Below are 16,856 nucleotides of genomic sequence, written 5' to 3'. Positions count from 1 at the left end.
TACACTGCCAGCAACTGTTTTGTTATCAAAAACCAATTCTGTAATGTTCCTTTAAGCCTGTTTGACAATTCAATTACATCTATTAGATACTCCTCAGTAGACAAAAACAGTCTGGTTACTCTCATGAGCATTGTGTGTATCCAAAACCCTGTCAGTCAGGGAGTAAGACTTAAAATGGCCGACTCAAGAATATGGCAGTTTTTGAAAAAGAAAATAGACTTCGCTGTTACAAACTGTTTACCAATCAAAAGAATATTTATGGTATAAATGCACACATGACAAGTATGTGTATAAAAGGCTCATGTGTATAATTTGTTGTTATTTTTAACATGAAATTTGAGGAAAAACACAGATTGTTCATTTATGACAGCAAGCCAAGTTTAATATTTACCTTTAAATTGTGTTAATTAAATATTATTTTAATGTCTGTAATAAAATAAAGGTTTTTAAAATGTAGATAATTTGTTCCATGGTCAGTAGTGAATAATTAATTTTTTTGAGTCAATTCCTTTGATTTTCTTTACTAGAGTTTATTTTGTTGAGGGGAAAACTTCACACAAAACTGTTGTCAGTATTTTCCCAAATATTCAACGAGCAAAATTAGTTTCAAATGTTGTCCAAAAATTATCAATATTTCAAAACATTTGGCAAATCCTGTCCAAAGATTTGTTACAATTTTTGTTATTCTGCTAAACATGTTTTTTTTTTTTTTTTAAGAGATCAGGTTGTAGTTTATGCTTAAAAGGGAAGCAGCCATCCTGACTTTTGGTGCTCCCTCCCCCCCCCCTTTCAAAAACCTTGATTGTTGAGATTTCTGGGTCTGAAAGTAGTTAGACTAACTCCCCCCCCCCCCCCCAGCCCCCTAGGTCATGTTGACACTGACACCAAGGCTAAGGATTTTATAAAACCTGTAAGCACAAAAACTCACATAAGCATAGACAAAAATCTGCCATTACAGAAACGGCTACCAGCCCACTGCACTGTTGTGACCAATCAATTAACTTTTTTTATTTTGCTTAGCAAAATATTGTGTGTTTTTTTTTTGTCAGGCAGAATTTTGCTTAGCATGTTTCATGAAATTGGGCGCAGGGAGCGGGTCACACATTTCGAAACTAGGGTTAGCGAAATTTGCGATCACCACCTAGTCCTATCTCTTGTATAGGAGTCACCCAAGCAGGCAGCGGCGCGTAGCCGGCAGGGAAGGGGAGGGGCGCCTCCCACAAAATTTCCAGTGCCTTTCCCCCTCCCCCAAAAAGGGGAAAATAATTTAAGGAACGATAAACATAGAGGGGGTGGTTTTGAACGACGGTGGCCCCGTGAATCACGCCCCCTTTTTTAAGGCTTTTTATCTTGTTTCCATTTTTTTTGAGTATTGGAGGAAGCATTGGGACCAGGAAAATAATAACTCATCTGTTGACGATAAATTCATAGATTTTTGCCGTTTTAACTCAATAATGAATACATGTAGTTCTTGTATTTAAATTCTTAAACTGGGGGGGGGGGGGGGCGTAATTATTTCTGACGCGGGTCGACCAAAAATTGCGACAAAATGTAAGCAGCGCCCTCTTTTGAGAAGTTACAGAATTAGTATGGTACCTAAAGTATTTTTATTACGTAGATATTAGTATGAAGAAACAAGCACTAATGGAACACGATTGGGGACTAAGACTGCTAGTTGTTGTTTTGACTTCTGCAACAAAAAAAAGCGTTTATTGTTGTGATGGAAACATTTCTTTTTAAATCAATATTCTGTTTGCTGTCTGTCGTCTGCGAATGCGAGTGTCACCATGGGAATTCACATCAAATCACAGAGAACAGCCAGCCGGAGAATGGGTGTAAATTTCAGGCAGACCACCCGGCATTTTGAGTAAGTTTTGTTGAATCTTGAAAGTTGAATGAACGACGCCAAGCAAGAGTCATGTCTCTTGCCCGGCCGTCTGTCGATTGCATAACATTCTGATTGAATAGGAATGATTGATGTTCTTCTAATTTGTTGTGGTTAGATTTCCCCATAATATTTCCACAATGCCATTATTCTAACGAGTCATAACTGGCACTGTGTCTTCGCGTTTTCACCAAACTGCACCAGCTGTTTTCTTCTTTTTCAGCCGCTTTCGCCACATTTTCGAAACTGTCAAAAACCTCAAGAGCGCTCATTTTGGTAGAAATTTTTTGAACTTCTGTCCTATTTAGATATTAATGTAGCGGTAAAGACTGATCAGACTGAGAAACGAGCAACACTGCCATGCGGATTTCTTTGCCATGTGGAGTTGTGTTGAAACTTGATCATGGAGGCCGCCATCTTGGAAATTAACACATGCATGTGACTCTCCCAAACTACATTCTCAGCAGTCGCGAGAAACACAAACCAAAATCTGCAGACATCAAAAAGTTACAATTTATTTCCTCTTTTATTCCAATTAATAATACTAATTTAAAAAAATTAATTTACTATGACAAAATTCCTCAATTATTAGTAATCTTTCTTCAAATGTGAATTTTAATCAAAAATTAAAATCTCCTTTAAGACGTGAATTTGATTAGCAAACTCGTTTCCGAGTAGTATGATGCTCATGTGTATATGCAGAAAATATCTGTATACCCCCTTTGAGGGTACAGGTACTACTCGTATTTGATTGTGTACGTAGGGTGACGGTCAAAACGACACAATAAATCAGCACACACAGGGCGCAAACTTCAATCTCGCGCAAACTTCAACCTCCGCTGAGCGCGCAAACTTGATGGCTCGCTTGAAATTGTGCACGCAGGTGTGAGCCTGCGCACCAGATGTTCCACGCAAAGTTAAAGCCTTGCGCAAATTTGGTGCTGTCAAAAACCTTTTTTTTTAGTTTTACAAGCTTTTTGGCATCACATGGACCATTTTGTAAGTCTGAAATTTGGACCCTGAGTTTTTCATGAGTGAATGGTATTTTGTGTATTTTTGTAACTTACAATTTAATTGAATTAATAATAAACTAAATCGAGGTTGAAGAATTTACGAGTAGTCTAACTAACGACGATAGTATCGTATTGACATCGTATCGTAGCATCATACGTTATCGACCCTCATATGTTTTCGGTCCCCAACTTTGATTCCCGTTTATCGCGAAAGAAGAACTCTGGTGTACATTTTTATTTTAGTTGCTGTGATTTCATCACAAAATGATTTGAGACAAGTCATGGTTTTTAATAATCTGACTTGAAATAAAATACTAAAGTGCACCTGTGTATAGTTATATTTCCTGTAGCATACAGGGCCCTATTTCATAAAGCCTGTAAGCACAAACATTTGCTTAGCATGGAATTTCTTCCTTGTTAAAAACAGGATTACAAACCAAATTTCCACAAGATTTTCAGGATTTAGCAAACAGCTAAGTATCAAGCAATGCAACAAATGAAAATTTGGTTGATAATCCTGTTTTTACCAGAGAAGAAATTTAATTGTGCTTAGCAGCTCTATGAAATTGGGTCCAGACCTTTCATACTGTAGACGGTAGTAATATATATAATAACCTATTTCTGTATCGCTCTTTACAACTTCATCACTCTATGTATGTATCGTATTGTGCACCCATGGAGTTGTTTACAGTACACCATGTACAATACACTGCCAAGTTCATTGATAACAGCTCAGACAACACACAGAGGTGCAGTATCGCTAGCTCCATGACCTTTGACACTGAAGTTCAGTGTCAACATACACAATGTACAGTACTGCAGTACCAAAGTTGTACACTGTACATGTATATGTATTGATCCAGCAACTGTGGACACACCCTGCAAAGTACATAATATAATACAAACTTGCTACGTAGGTGTTTTTGTGACTGTATTTGTTGCGACATAATCCTGCGTTCTACCAGGAAATAAGAGACTGCTGTTAACTCAGTGAACATTCTGACAGGATTGCAGACGTATCTTGGACATCTTTTTGAACTATACTAAGTGCTTAGGTGAGTTCAGATCACAATCTGATTCATTTTTGCTAAAATACTTTGCCAGCTTATTTAAAACAGGCCTAAGATTGTATAACAATACCACTTAATTTGTGCAGTTTTTTTACAAAATTTTATGCTTGCTGAGGATGTGTAGTTTTTGAGAAATTATACTTATAGTAAAACAAAGTCACAAAAATAATCTCAGTGAGACATAAATTATTTTTATGCTTAAACTGCTAGACAAAAATAGCTATTTTCAAGAAAAGTGCAGCAGATCCACTTATTTGTAACAAAATATTGTAAAATACTTGCACCGTAGTGTTCTCAACCATTTAATCAGAAAGACTTGATTTCCATAGTTCATATTATTATATTTGGCATCCCCAATATTCAGTGCTGAACCAAAGAGTTCCAAATCCAATTAGTATTAAATTATTTTTGTTAGCTGACTAAATGTATGCTTATGGTTGCTTAAATGCTGATTGCAAAATGCTACATCAAAGAAATCTTCAGTCTTACTTAGAATGTTAATGCTTCATTACATTCCCATCTAATGTATGATGCATGGTTCATTTTGATGTAGAATAGCAATCAGCTGTTTGTGCAGACTGAATGTTAAGTCTTTTTATTTGAGGTTGAACAAAGAAATATTTACTAGAGTGTGACTTGAACCAACTGCCTCCAGATAATATGTGCTGGCGCTCTACCAACTGAGCTATAAGCCATGTGTTGTTTGTCACTCTATGTTGGCTAGATAGCTCAGTAGGTAGAGCGCCGACACGTTACTCCGGAGATCGCTGGTTCGAGTCTGACTCTAGTCCAATTTTCTTAGTTCAACCCCATATGATTTAAAATTTACCTAGTCAGATTCCCTTGCGATTTATAATATTTGATTAATTAGTTTGTTAATTGTGCTTTTTTTTTAGTCAGATCAAAATGGCATTTTCTAAACCATCACAAGGTTCAGCTCTGGAGAAAATCCGAAAGGATTATCTGGAGTGCAGTATTTGTCACAAGGAGTACAGGGAACCCAAACTACTAGACTGTCTTCACAGCTTCTGTAAACACTGCTTACTTGAATATCACACTACCAACTACAAAGATGCAAAGATGCTTATTTGTCCTTTGTGTCGAAAGGAGACACAACTTCCTGAGACGGGTGTTGAAGATTTCAAGAGTAACTTCATTTTAACTGGTCTTGCAGGTCAACTGGAGCAGGTCAGCTTATCTGCAAACAGCAAGTTGGTCTGTAAATTATGCAAGGAGAAAAATGAAGCAACGTATTTCTGTTGTGACTGCCTCATGATCATCTGTGCAAACTGCAATGAAATACACAATCAAATTCCAGCATCGGCAAGCCATATAGTAGCGACTTTGAAAGATATTAGTGATGGAAAGATTGCAATGAAAAAGACAAAACCAAAACGCCATCCAGAATGCCAAACTCATGAAGGTGAAGTGATGTGGTTTTATTGCAAAACATGTAGTATGATGATTTGCCAAGCTTGTACTGTCATAGATCACTGTAAACCACAACATGAGTATATTGACTGCAACCAAGCCTCATCCACATACAAACAGTCTTTGGCTCAACTCTTTACTCCCCTTGAAGAAACCATGAAGAAGCTTGATCAATCTCAAGCAACTGCCTCAACAATGAAAGACAACCTCAACATCGCAGCTAAGAGAACCATGGCAGAGGTGAAGAACAGAGCGGATGAGATCAGGGCTGAGGTAACAGCTCAAGAGAGTCGCATCATGGATGAAATAAAAACTATCCTTAAAGATCGGAACAAGAAATTGGAGGAATTTGAGCAAACAGTGCGTCTAAACTCACAGCAAATAAATCATTCACTGCAAACTGCCAAAGACATCAGCAAGAATTCATCAGTGCCTGACTTCCTTGCAAGCTATCCAAGAATCAGTAAGGACTTGAAATTACTTGGAGATCAAAATCAACCTAAGATAGATTTGACCCTGGACGATCTGGGATTCACCCCAGGAGTTTGTGACATCTCCCTGGGTAACCTGAGTATGAAGGAGCCAAAGTGGGAGCTTAGTTTGGAGTATGGTGAAGGAATCAATGGGGCTTGTGACATTGATGCCTCTGTACCTGGGGATGAGATGGCAGTGGCAGACAACTGGAAAAACAGAGTGGTAATCTACGACAGTAAGGGACAACAGAAGAAAACTTTCCCACTATCAAGCAGTAAGTTCCTTACAAATCTTTTAGTCGGAGGTATATTGTTGTAAATCTCAGATAAAACTTTGCAAAAAGTACTCTTGAATGATTAGTTTTCAGGTTGACAGTCAAAGTTTAATATTCCATTAAAATAAGGATTTATTCCAATCCAATACCACAAACAAATTTGAGAATATTTACCAAACATTGTTTGCAGTTCTCAACTCAAATCAACCATTAAAATGTTTAAACATCACAGCATTGGTTGTGATCAATACAAGGTTTCCATGGATGGTAGTCAAACTGTATGTCATGAAATTGAATGGTTCTTGCTATTTTACTGTACCTTGTAGACTAGGACTACATTCATCCACTGCATGATCACTAAATCCACTCTACTGCTGTCATTCTCAATAATTGACATTCCTCTATCCAACACCAACAAAGGAAGTTTATACAAAATGATTAAAATAAATATCAATAAGAAATGCAATTTAGGTAAAATCTGGGGAAAAAAGGTAAAAAGTTAAAAACAATGAATTCAGTACAATTTCAATCAGTAGAAATTGTTGTTATTGTTATACTGTCAGATTGTATACAGTTAAATTGGAAGCAACTTTCAAAGAGTTTTTACAACACAGGAAACATTTAACAAAAAAAATCTTTGTATTTGTACAAAAATCAAAATAATGTAAAGTACATTGTGGTTTACAAATGAATCATCATTCATTATATTGGGTCCTATCCATTTGTTCTTTTGTTTTCCAGACCCTCGGGCTGTTGCTGCATTCCAGAATCAGTTAGTGATTGTAGATATGACCAACTCTGTCAAGATGTACAATAGGAATGGCACCAAGATGTTTGAATTACACATAGTGCCTCATAGTGAAGTGGGCAAGACATCAGTGAACCTCCGCAGTGTAGCAATCATGAAGGATACATCAATCATTGTGGGGGATGCAGAGAGGTCAGTTATAACTAAACACAGATCCAGTGATGGTTCACTCATTGACACTGTTTCAGTTCAGACACCACCTTACCACTTGGCCATTGACAGCAAGGACAGAGTTGTAGTCAGTGGTGAGGGGAAACAAGTAGACATAGTTGAAGTCACTGGTACTTCATTATTCAGCATCAATCCAAAGATTGATAGTCAACAAGTTGAATACTGCAAAGGTGTATGCTGCGACAGCTCAGCTATCTACATTGCAGTGAGCAATGGGGTACGCACTGGTCATATTCATCAGTATGACACTCAGGGGAGATTTCTCAGCTGTATTGCTCAGGGTCTGTATGACCCAATGGGAATCTCATTGACATCAGATGGTCAGCAGCTTGCAGTGGCTGACTACAAATCAGTGAAGATTTATAACAAGGTGTAATGTTATCTAATTATGATGATACTGGTCAAATACTGTCTCATGGATTAAACTGACCATCACAATATGTCAATCAAATTAAATCACAAAATTATGCAAACTGATTTTTCAGTAAAAAAAAGTGCTAATAACCACTCAATTTCTATTCTCAATATTATGACATTGAGTGGATCAAATCTGTAATACTTGGCTGCAAATCAACTCTGTAATTTTTTATTTGTTTTGCATTTTGCAGTAAAATGTCGTTTTGAGAAAAAATATCTTGAGTACAGGCTTGTCTATTTTAAAAGCAGTGGACACTATCGTTAATTACTCAAAATAATTATTAGCATAAAACCTTTCTTGATGACGAGTAATGGGGAGAGGTTGATGGTATAAAACATTGTGAGAAACAACTCCCTCTGATATGCCATAGTTTTCGAGAAAGATCTAATTTTCCATGAATTTGATTTCAAGACCTTAAGTTTAGAACTTGAGGTCTCGAATAAAACCATCTAAAGGCACAGAACTTCCGTGTGACAAGGGTGTTTTTTCTTTCATTATTATCTCACAAGTTTGATGTCCGATTGAGCTCAAATTTTCACAGGTTTGTTATTTTATGCATATGTTGAGATACACCAACTGTGAAGGCTAGTCTTTGACAATTACCAATAGTGTCCACTGGCTTTAAGTGGTTTTGTAAAAACATTCCATAGGGCAGGAACTAGTATTTGCAAGAAATAGAAGCATGCAAAGGGTTGATTGTTACATTATGGGGTTGTTCATTAAGTAGTGCAACCTTTTCCTTTTGATAAGAGAAGCAATCAATGAAGTTTAACATTGCATGCAAAGAGTTGCTTTTAAAATCATTACTCATTAAAATGTAGTAAAGCTAACTATTGTATATTGGCCATAATTGCTTTGTAAGTCAGATTCCCTTTGTTATTGGAAAGTTGTAAGCAATTATGAAAATGCCATAAGAGCTAAAATAATGTGAATTGTTTATTTTATTGTTATCATCACATTTAAAGGTACTGGAGACACTTGGTTTTTGTCAAAGACCAGTCTTCTCACTTGTGTATCTAAACATAAAATAGCAAACCTGTAAAATTGCAACCCAATTGGTCGTCGAAGTTGCGAGAGAGTAATGGAAGAAAGAAAAAAGCTTGCCTCACAAGTTGAGTGCTTTCAGATCTTTGATTTCGAGACCTTAGCCGAGGTCTTGATTTCAATTCAAATGTTTTAGTGAGAAATTACTTCTTTCTCATAAACTACCTACTTCAGAGGGAGCCGTTTCTCACCATGTCTCATACTATTGCTCATTAAAAAGTAAGTTTTTATGCTAACAATTATTTTGAGTAATTACCAATTGTGTCCAGGGTGTTTAGGAACATTACAGAATTGCTCAGATTACAGATTTACATAAAACTTACACCATCTAATGATGGTGATGGCAGAAAACATCCCTTGAAATATTTATGTCTGAAATGTCTCATTTGATGAGAAATAAATAAAACTAATTTCCTGTTTGGAGTTTATTGCTCGGTGAACGTTTTGCTCATTTAAATTTTGCATCATTCATGTTTTTCACTATTTTCTTGTGACCCAGATGGCCCAATATCTGTGTGCATTCATAAAAGTTATTTAAAACACAGTTGAAAGTGGCTATTTGATTTCATGCTAATTGCCCATTTCTCCTGAACGTTCCTTTTTGTACTTTTTGTTGTTGTTTTGGGCGGTTTCAAGAAACCACTACAACAGAAATCATTTTGTTCATGATTTCAAATCATTGTTTGCACATACTGACTAGACTGTAAAGTAGTTGAATTGTAGTTTATAGAGTAAGTTTGATCTTTATATTAACCAAGATGGACATTGCAGTTGATTATTGCTCATGCAGACTTGTTTAGATGAATGCTATATCTGTCTCTTATTGTACTCCCAACTTTAGACATTGTCAATAAATCTAGATTGATATTGCAGTTGATTATTGCTCATGCAGACTTGTTTAGATGAATGCTATATCTGTCTCTTATTGTACTCCCAACTTTAGACATTGTCAATAAATCTAGATTGATATGGGCCATATTTTTGACCGCGTGAGGGCGCTCTCAATCACTTTCGGGGGTATATTCATTCATACACAAAACAGTTTTTAAAGATTGGAACACATTATAACCACAGACAGCCAATCCATCACAGACAATAAGACTTTTAAAGGAGCCGTTATAATCCACCTCTAAAGCAAATTGACACTACGGCGCAACAAAAGTGACATAACGCCTATTAATTTGTGCAGGGCGAATCCCGTGTACCCCCGGAAGTGATCAAAATACTATTTGTAGTGCCCTCGCGCGGTCAAAAATAAGGGGCATTGCAGTTGATTTTTGCTCATGTAGACTTGTTTAGATGAATGCTATATCTGTCTCTTATTATACTCCCAACTTTAGACATTGTCAATAAATCAAGATGGACATTGCAGTTGATTATTGCTCATGCAGACTTGTTTAGATGAATGCTATATGCTGTGTGATTATTTGTTTTTGTTCTAAGTTAAATTCCTTTCCGTATGACTTATTCATTAACTGTATTTTGTTTTTATATAAATTGTTACCCTCCCCAGTGCTACGGGGTGTCTTCCAGTTTGGAATAAAACATTACAATACAATACAATTAATCTGGAGGTCTTTGGTTTGAGTCTCACCCTAGACAGTTTTTTTTTCTAACACCAAATCACTTTTAAGAGTTCACAATTCCATACATTGATATGCTTGCTACATTGTTTGATCATGACATTAGTCTTTAAATGATAATTCTGAATCAATAAGTTGGTTACACTTCTAGGTTCTAGAATTAATGTGAGATTTTGCTTAGCACAATTTGCTATGGGACTCTAGCATGAATTGAACTTGTGCTTAGCACCAATTGGGCAAAGAAGAACTTTGGTGTACATTTTTATTTTAGTTGCTGTGATTTCATCACAAACTGATTTGAGACAAGTCATGGTTTTATAATCTGACTAAACATGCTAAATAAAATACAAAAGTGCATTTATAAATACTTCAAGGTTCCATATAAAACAAGAATTTAAATATTTTGAAATGTGGTATTTTTTTATTTTTTATTTTTTATTGATCAATTTTTTAAAGAATCGTCTCCCTTTAAGCGATACTTCTCAATGCCTGTAAATGATGCTCCTCAATCAATAAGTTTTTTATAAAGGTTCTATAATGTATTAACCAGATTACAAGAGACTAAATAAATTGTGACGCCCTTATGAAATTCTTTGTTCGTTAACCTTGCAGCTCAATCCGGCTATGGAACTAACAAGACCCGGCTTGGGAAGGACTCCGTGGGTGACTTTGATTGTTGTTGCTTGACCCTACAGCCCTGCGCCAACCCAGTCATAACGTATGTACTGTATATACCCTATTCACAACGCACACCTCCTGTCCGCCATTTTGAGTGTCAAAAACGCGCAGAAAAAGATGGTGTCTGCGAACAATGTGCGTCGACCATTTCTGCCTTTTTGGGAATCCCTTCCTTTGTACATTTTTGACCCACAAAATGGCAATCAGGAGATGCGCCTGTATTTACGCTGCGGGATGTACATTCAGGGCTTACTGTCCCAAGGGTTGACTCGTTTATACCCCTGGATGAAGAGGAGCAATTATTGGGAAAGTATCTTGCCTGAGGACACAAGTGTCATGACTGGGATTCGAACCGACACCCCGATGACTTAAAGGCAGTGGACACTATTATTAGCATAACACCTTACTTAGTAACGAGTAATAGGAGAGGTTGATAGTAGAAAACATTGTGAGAAAACAGCTCCCTCTGAAGTGACATAGTTTTTGAGAAAGAAGTAATTTTCCACGAATTTGATTTCAAGACCTCGGATTTAGAATTTGAGGTCACGAAATCAAGCATCTGAAAGCACAAAATTTCACAGATTTTTTTATTTTATGCATGTTGAGATACACCAAGTAAGAAGACTGGTCTTTGACAATTACCATTAGTGTCCAGTGTCTATGTCAACCAGAACTTGAATTCGATGTTCTTAAACACTCGGCCATAACACTCTCAACCCCAAATCTTATCTTTTCCAGTGAGGAGGGGTATCTGTATGACAAGGAGGCAATTATTGAGTATGTCTTGAAGCAGAAACAAGACTATGAGAAACAGATGAAGGAATACCATCGCCAGTGTCGCCTCCAACTGGTTGGTATTTTTATTTTATTTTTTTCGGGGGCGGGGGGGGGGGGTTTACTGTGCCTTGAACACCCAGCAGGGCGGATACGTGAGTATGTAAATATTATTATTATAATCAGTATTAGGCGTTAGGGATGTGATTTCTACGTTTCTATGGAATCATCTTCTTCATTGGTGTTTGACCAGCAGAGTGTGGGTTCGAGTCCCGGTCATGACACTTGCTACGTGAAATTGGGGAGGTAGTGCTTTCTGCTCTAACGTCTATAGGCTTCGGACCGATGATACCCAAGCCTACATCCGTATGGACTGTAAAAGGGGTAACCCTGTTTCAGCCCTAGGAGTAGGTGGCAACTGCCTCTGGAAAACAAAATAATTGTAGCCCACACCTTGAAGTGTCCTTCAGGCCTTGTGTGTCAGGCAACGTGCATAAAAATAAAATAAAAATCAGGCAATCTACTTTATTAACCAATTTCAAAACTTTGCTTCAATCTCACCTTTGTTTTAAGCCTACTGTACTGGTGCCTTATAAATTTAACGATGGTTTGTTTTGAGTTTTCTGGACTTTGTCTAAATTTGCGAACTTGCACCCTTGAATGGCATTTTTGTCAGAAACTTTTATAAAGGCTGTTTATAATTTATATTATTCATTTGATAAATTTTTTTTTTTTTTTTTTTAGGAAGAGGTGAGCCAAGTGAAGAAGACAGTGAAGGAAGACAAGGTCAAGGCTTTCATTGAGAAAGGTACGGAGATGGAATTCTTAGAACTTTACTTTAAAGGGTCGCCTCTTAAAGGCAGTGGACACTATTGGTAAATACTCAAAGTAATTATTAGCATAACGTAGTTTTTTGAGAAAGAAGTGATTTTCTTTGAATTTAATAATAATAATATCGAAGTCTTTAGGTTACGTATCTACCAAACAAGGTACTCGATGCACTAAGTGTATACAAACTTGCAGAAAGATGAATTTTGAGACCCAAAATTTAGCACCTTATAAGGGTTTACAAGGTGCTACGGCGCATACAGCAGCCACAGCCAGGAACACCGGGGCAACCCCTTCTCTTTTCGATAAGTGCACTGGGTTTGTTTACATGCGTTACACAACACATGGGACCAACTGCTTGACGTCAAATCCTGCTGTAGCCATTTTCTTTTTAATTAATCATTCTCAAATCTCCATATTTAAAATGGACAAAAAACATTACCTGCCTTTTCCGTCCATTATGAAATATTTATTTTTAATGCAGTTTTTTTTTCTTTCGCCGTTCATCCCTGAATTTGTTTTCTTTCTTTTTCCAGAGCGTAGTATCACCAGTAAGCCCCTCAACCCCTTCTCTGAGGCCCCACCCACCAAAAGGGCCAAACTTGATCATTCCGAGACCCCAAGCACCAGCAGCAGCAGCGGCACTGCAGCAGCAGCAGCAGCAGCAGCTGTCTCTGAAAACGGCGACAAGAAATCAGAACTTCCAAGTTTCTGGATTCCATCATTAACACCTCAAGCCAAGGCGACTTTAGTTCAAAAACCTGTAAGCACTTTCTATTTAAGTCTGAAAGGATTCAGGTACCGTTTTAAAATGTCCACAGATTTTCATTAAACTCACACTGAAGATAAAGATAGTAGTAAGCTTCCCTTCAAATATTAATTACTGTGGTGCTGTAGTTTTTGAGAAATGAGTAAAACAAGTCACAAAATATAGAACGCGCCCCTGAACAATGCGCGTAATTTTGGGTGTCATCTCTCTGTTGTGCATGTTTGTATAAGATTTTGACACCCAAAATGACACTCGGGATAGGCACATGTGAGTACGCTGCGCGTATTGCAAGGGGTCTATTGTTAACAAAAATTACGCTTTTATTGCGTTATTTTCTTTTTGTCACAGCACCTTGATCTACCTAAAAATAGCACTTTGTATAAACTTATTATTATCGCACTTTTAAATCTACAGAGCAAAGCAGTTTACTGCCCCATGAGCAAGAAGCCTCTGAGGATAAAGAATCTTATCCAGGTGAACTTCGTACGAGCTGATGACGTCAACGACAAGCGCCCTCTGGTGGCCAAGCAGATCCGGTACAAATGTGCTGTCACGCATGACATCTTATCAAACAAGACGCCTTGTGCTGTGCTGCGACCAAGGTAAATTTATGTGACTGTATACAAATATAACATTTAAGCCTGTTGAATATTTTCACAGAACACAGGATATAGTGCTTAATATAAAACACGTCGGTTTAAGGGTAACCAAAATTATATTACTTGACCTGATGCAAAACTTACATCTAAACTGTTAATATATAAGGGTTTACAAGCCTCAGCCGCAGCCTCAGCCAGGAATATCGGGGCGAACCCCTTTTCTTTTTGATAAGTGCACTGGGTTCTTTTACATGCGTTACACAACACATGGGACCAACGGCTTTACGTCCCATCCGAAGGACGAAGCAATGGTTAAATGTCTTGCTTAAGTGTCACGGCTGGGGATTCCAACCCACACTCTGCTGATCAGAAACACCAGAGTTTGAATTCCGTACTCTTTTAATTGCTCGGCCACGACACTTCCAGCGTACTTTCACACTTCAATATTTACTGCCTTGTAAAGTATTAACTGGTGGATGGGATGGGCTCGTTGGTACACAAAGGTGGGAGTCCTTAACAACCAGTTATTCTCAGAATCAACACTACTCAAAAGAGATTTTCACATGGTGCTACTGCAAACCTCTCTCAGTTGTACTTCTACCACGCAAAATTTATAATCCTACTTTAAGTATGTACTTTTCTATTGTTTTTTTTTAAGTGGGAAGGTCGTCACGATGGACTGTATCAAGAAAATCATAAAGAAGGACATGACGGACCCCTTCACAGGAGACGCACTGAAGGAGAATGACATTATCAAAATCAGAAGGGTTAGTTTTATACGAATAGCGGAGACTATCTTCAGGTGAGCCCCTGGCTACCGCTTCCCAGGTTGAATTGTAACTTGGGGGCGATTCTGGGTCACACAGGGAGGTAGTGCTTTCTGCTCTACCGGCCAGGCTTCGGACTGATGATACCCAAGCCTACATCCGTGTGGACTATGAAAGGGGTAACCCTGTTTCAGCCCTAGGAGTAGGTGGCAACAGCCTCTGGGAAAAACAATTGTAGCCCACACCTTGAAGAGGCCTTCAGGCCTTGTGTGTCTGGCGACTTGCATAGAAAAGAAGAACAAAAATTATGGCTTACTTAAAAATATATATATATTATTATTATTATTATTATTATTTTTTTGTGTGGCATGTCTTAGCCCACGGAACCCCAAGCAGAGTGCTTGTTGGATCCTGACCATGGCACTTGTGCCCTTGATGAGTAAGGCACTTATGCATAAATGCTTTGTAAAAAGTTAGGGAGGTAGTGCATTCTGCTCTACCAGTCAGGCTCTTAGTGGATGATACCCAAGCCTTCATCCTTACAGACTGTGAAGGGGACCCTGTTACAGCCCCAGGAGTAGGTGGCAACTTGCCCCTGGTGGCAGTAGCCCTCTCCTAGTGCATTCTGCTCTACCAGTCAGGCTCCTAGTGGATGGTACCCATGCCTATCCTTACAGACTGTGAAGGGGGTAACCCTGTTTCAGCCCCATGAGTAGGTGGCAACTTGCCCCTGGTGTCAGTAGCCCTCTCCTAGTGTATTCTGCTCTACCAGCCAGGCTCCTAGTGGATGGTACCCATGCCTATCCTTACAGACTGTGAAGGGGGTAACCCTGTTTCAGCCCCATGAGTAGGTGGCAACTTGCCCCTGGTGTCAGTAGCCCTCTCCTAGTGTATTCTGCTCTACCAGCCAGGCTCCTAGTGGATGGTACCCATGCCTATCCTTACGGACTGTGAAGGGGGTAACCCTGTTTCAGCCCCAGGAGTAGGTGGCAACTTGCCCCTGGTGGCAGTAGCCATCTCCAAGTGCATTCTGCTTTACCAGCCAGGCTCCTAGTGTATACCCATGCCTACATCCTTACAATGACAAGTGTCTAAAAGTCTGTATTTAATAATGTTAATTTTTTATTTCTACTGCTCAGGGAGGAACTGGATTTGCGAGTGCTGCAGAGTCTTCGCTTGAAGCCAAGAAAGCCAGACCAGTCATGATGGCGTCGTGATTGTTAAGATTGCCACAAATCACGTCTACGGCTCCAGGGCCCGATTTCACAAATCACTAAGATTCATCGTAAGATGTGTTGTCAGTATCACCATGGTGATTTGTATTGTGACATCACACATTACTAAGCACCTATGATTGATTTGCAGTTAAGATCAATCTTAGATCTTTGTGAAATCGGCCCCTATGGTTGATTTCACAAAGAGTTAAGACTAGTCCTAATTTAGGAGTAGTCCTAGGAGATATTAAAAACTTGAGGCTAGTCCTAAATAAGACTAGTCTTAACTCTTTGTGATATCCTGACCTGGAACCACGCCCCCTCCCCAGTGAAATATTTCCCTCTGAAATTATTTCTAGCCCCATGCAGAAAGCGCACAATATCATTCTTCTGATCCAGATGGTTGATCGATCTCAAACTTCTAAACCCTTGTCAGTTTATGTATATGGTGGATTACAAAAAGTTCTTACACTGCCAGCAACTGTTTTGTTATCAAAAAACAATTCTGTAATGTTCCTTTAAGCCTGTTTGACAATTCAATTACATCTATTAGATATTCCTCAGTAGACAAAAACAGTCTGGTTACTCTCATGAGCATTGTGTGTATCCAAAACCCTGTCAGTCAGGGAGTAAGACTTAAAATGGCCGACTCAAGAATATGGCAGTTTTTGAAAAAGAAAATAGACTTCGCTGTTACAAACTGTTTACCAATCAAAAGAATATTTATGGTATAAATGCACACATGACAAGTATGTGTATAAAAGGCTCATGTGTATAATTTGTTGTTATTTTTAACATTAAATTTGAGGAAAAACACAGATTGTTCATTTATGACAGCAAGCCAAGTTTAATATTTACCTTTAAATTGTGTTAATTAAATATTATTTTAATGTCTGTAATAAAATAAAGGTTTTTAAAATGTAGATAATTTGTTCCATGGTCAGTAGTGAATAATTAATTTTTTTGAGTCAATTCCTTTGATTTTCTTTACTAGAGTTTATTTTGTTGAGGGGAAAACTTCACACAAAACTGTTGTCAGTATTTTCCCAAATATTC

General features: G+C 38.0%; 3 protein-coding genes across 3 annotated transcripts; all 3 read left to right on the top strand.

Annotated features, from left to right (window-relative positions):
• Positions 1-1,705: 1,705 nt before the first annotated feature.
• Positions 1,706-15,953, top strand: LOC117304995 (nitric oxide synthase-interacting protein-like). Its single transcript, XM_033789669.1, has 8 exons — positions 1,706-1,867; positions 10,784-10,889; positions 11,588-11,699; positions 12,368-12,431; positions 12,988-13,214; positions 13,635-13,822; positions 14,478-14,586; positions 15,726-15,953. Exons 3-8 carry the CDS (start codon positions 11,664-11,666, stop codon positions 15,801-15,803), a joined length of 702 nt encoding a protein of 233 aa, XP_033645560.1. The 5' UTR covers positions 1,706-1,867; positions 10,784-10,889; positions 11,588-11,663; the 3' UTR covers positions 15,804-15,953.
• LOC117304993 (E3 ubiquitin-protein ligase TRIM56-like) lies at positions 3,850-6,206 on the top strand. Its single transcript, XM_033789667.1, has 2 exons — positions 3,850-3,953; positions 4,869-6,206. The coding sequence occupies exon 2, from the start codon at positions 4,875-4,877 to the stop codon at positions 6,189-6,191; it is 1,317 nt and encodes a 438-aa protein (XP_033645558.1). The 5' UTR covers positions 3,850-3,953; positions 4,869-4,874; the 3' UTR covers positions 6,192-6,206.
• Positions 6,764-7,854, top strand: LOC117304996 (tripartite motif-containing protein 3-like). The gene has a single exon (XM_033789670.1). It carries the CDS (start codon positions 6,936-6,938, stop codon positions 7,500-7,502), a length of 567 nt encoding a protein of 188 aa, XP_033645561.1. The 5' UTR covers positions 6,764-6,935; the 3' UTR covers positions 7,503-7,854.
• Positions 15,954-16,856: the final 903 nt, after the last annotated feature.

Source organism: Asterias rubens, chromosome 22 (genome assembly GCF_902459465.1).
Source record: "Asterias rubens chromosome 22, eAstRub1.3, whole genome shotgun sequence".
Lineage (NCBI taxonomy): Eukaryota > Metazoa > Echinodermata > Asteroidea > Forcipulatida > Asteriidae > Asterias > Asterias rubens.
This window is presented reverse-complemented; position numbering and strand designations above follow the sequence as displayed.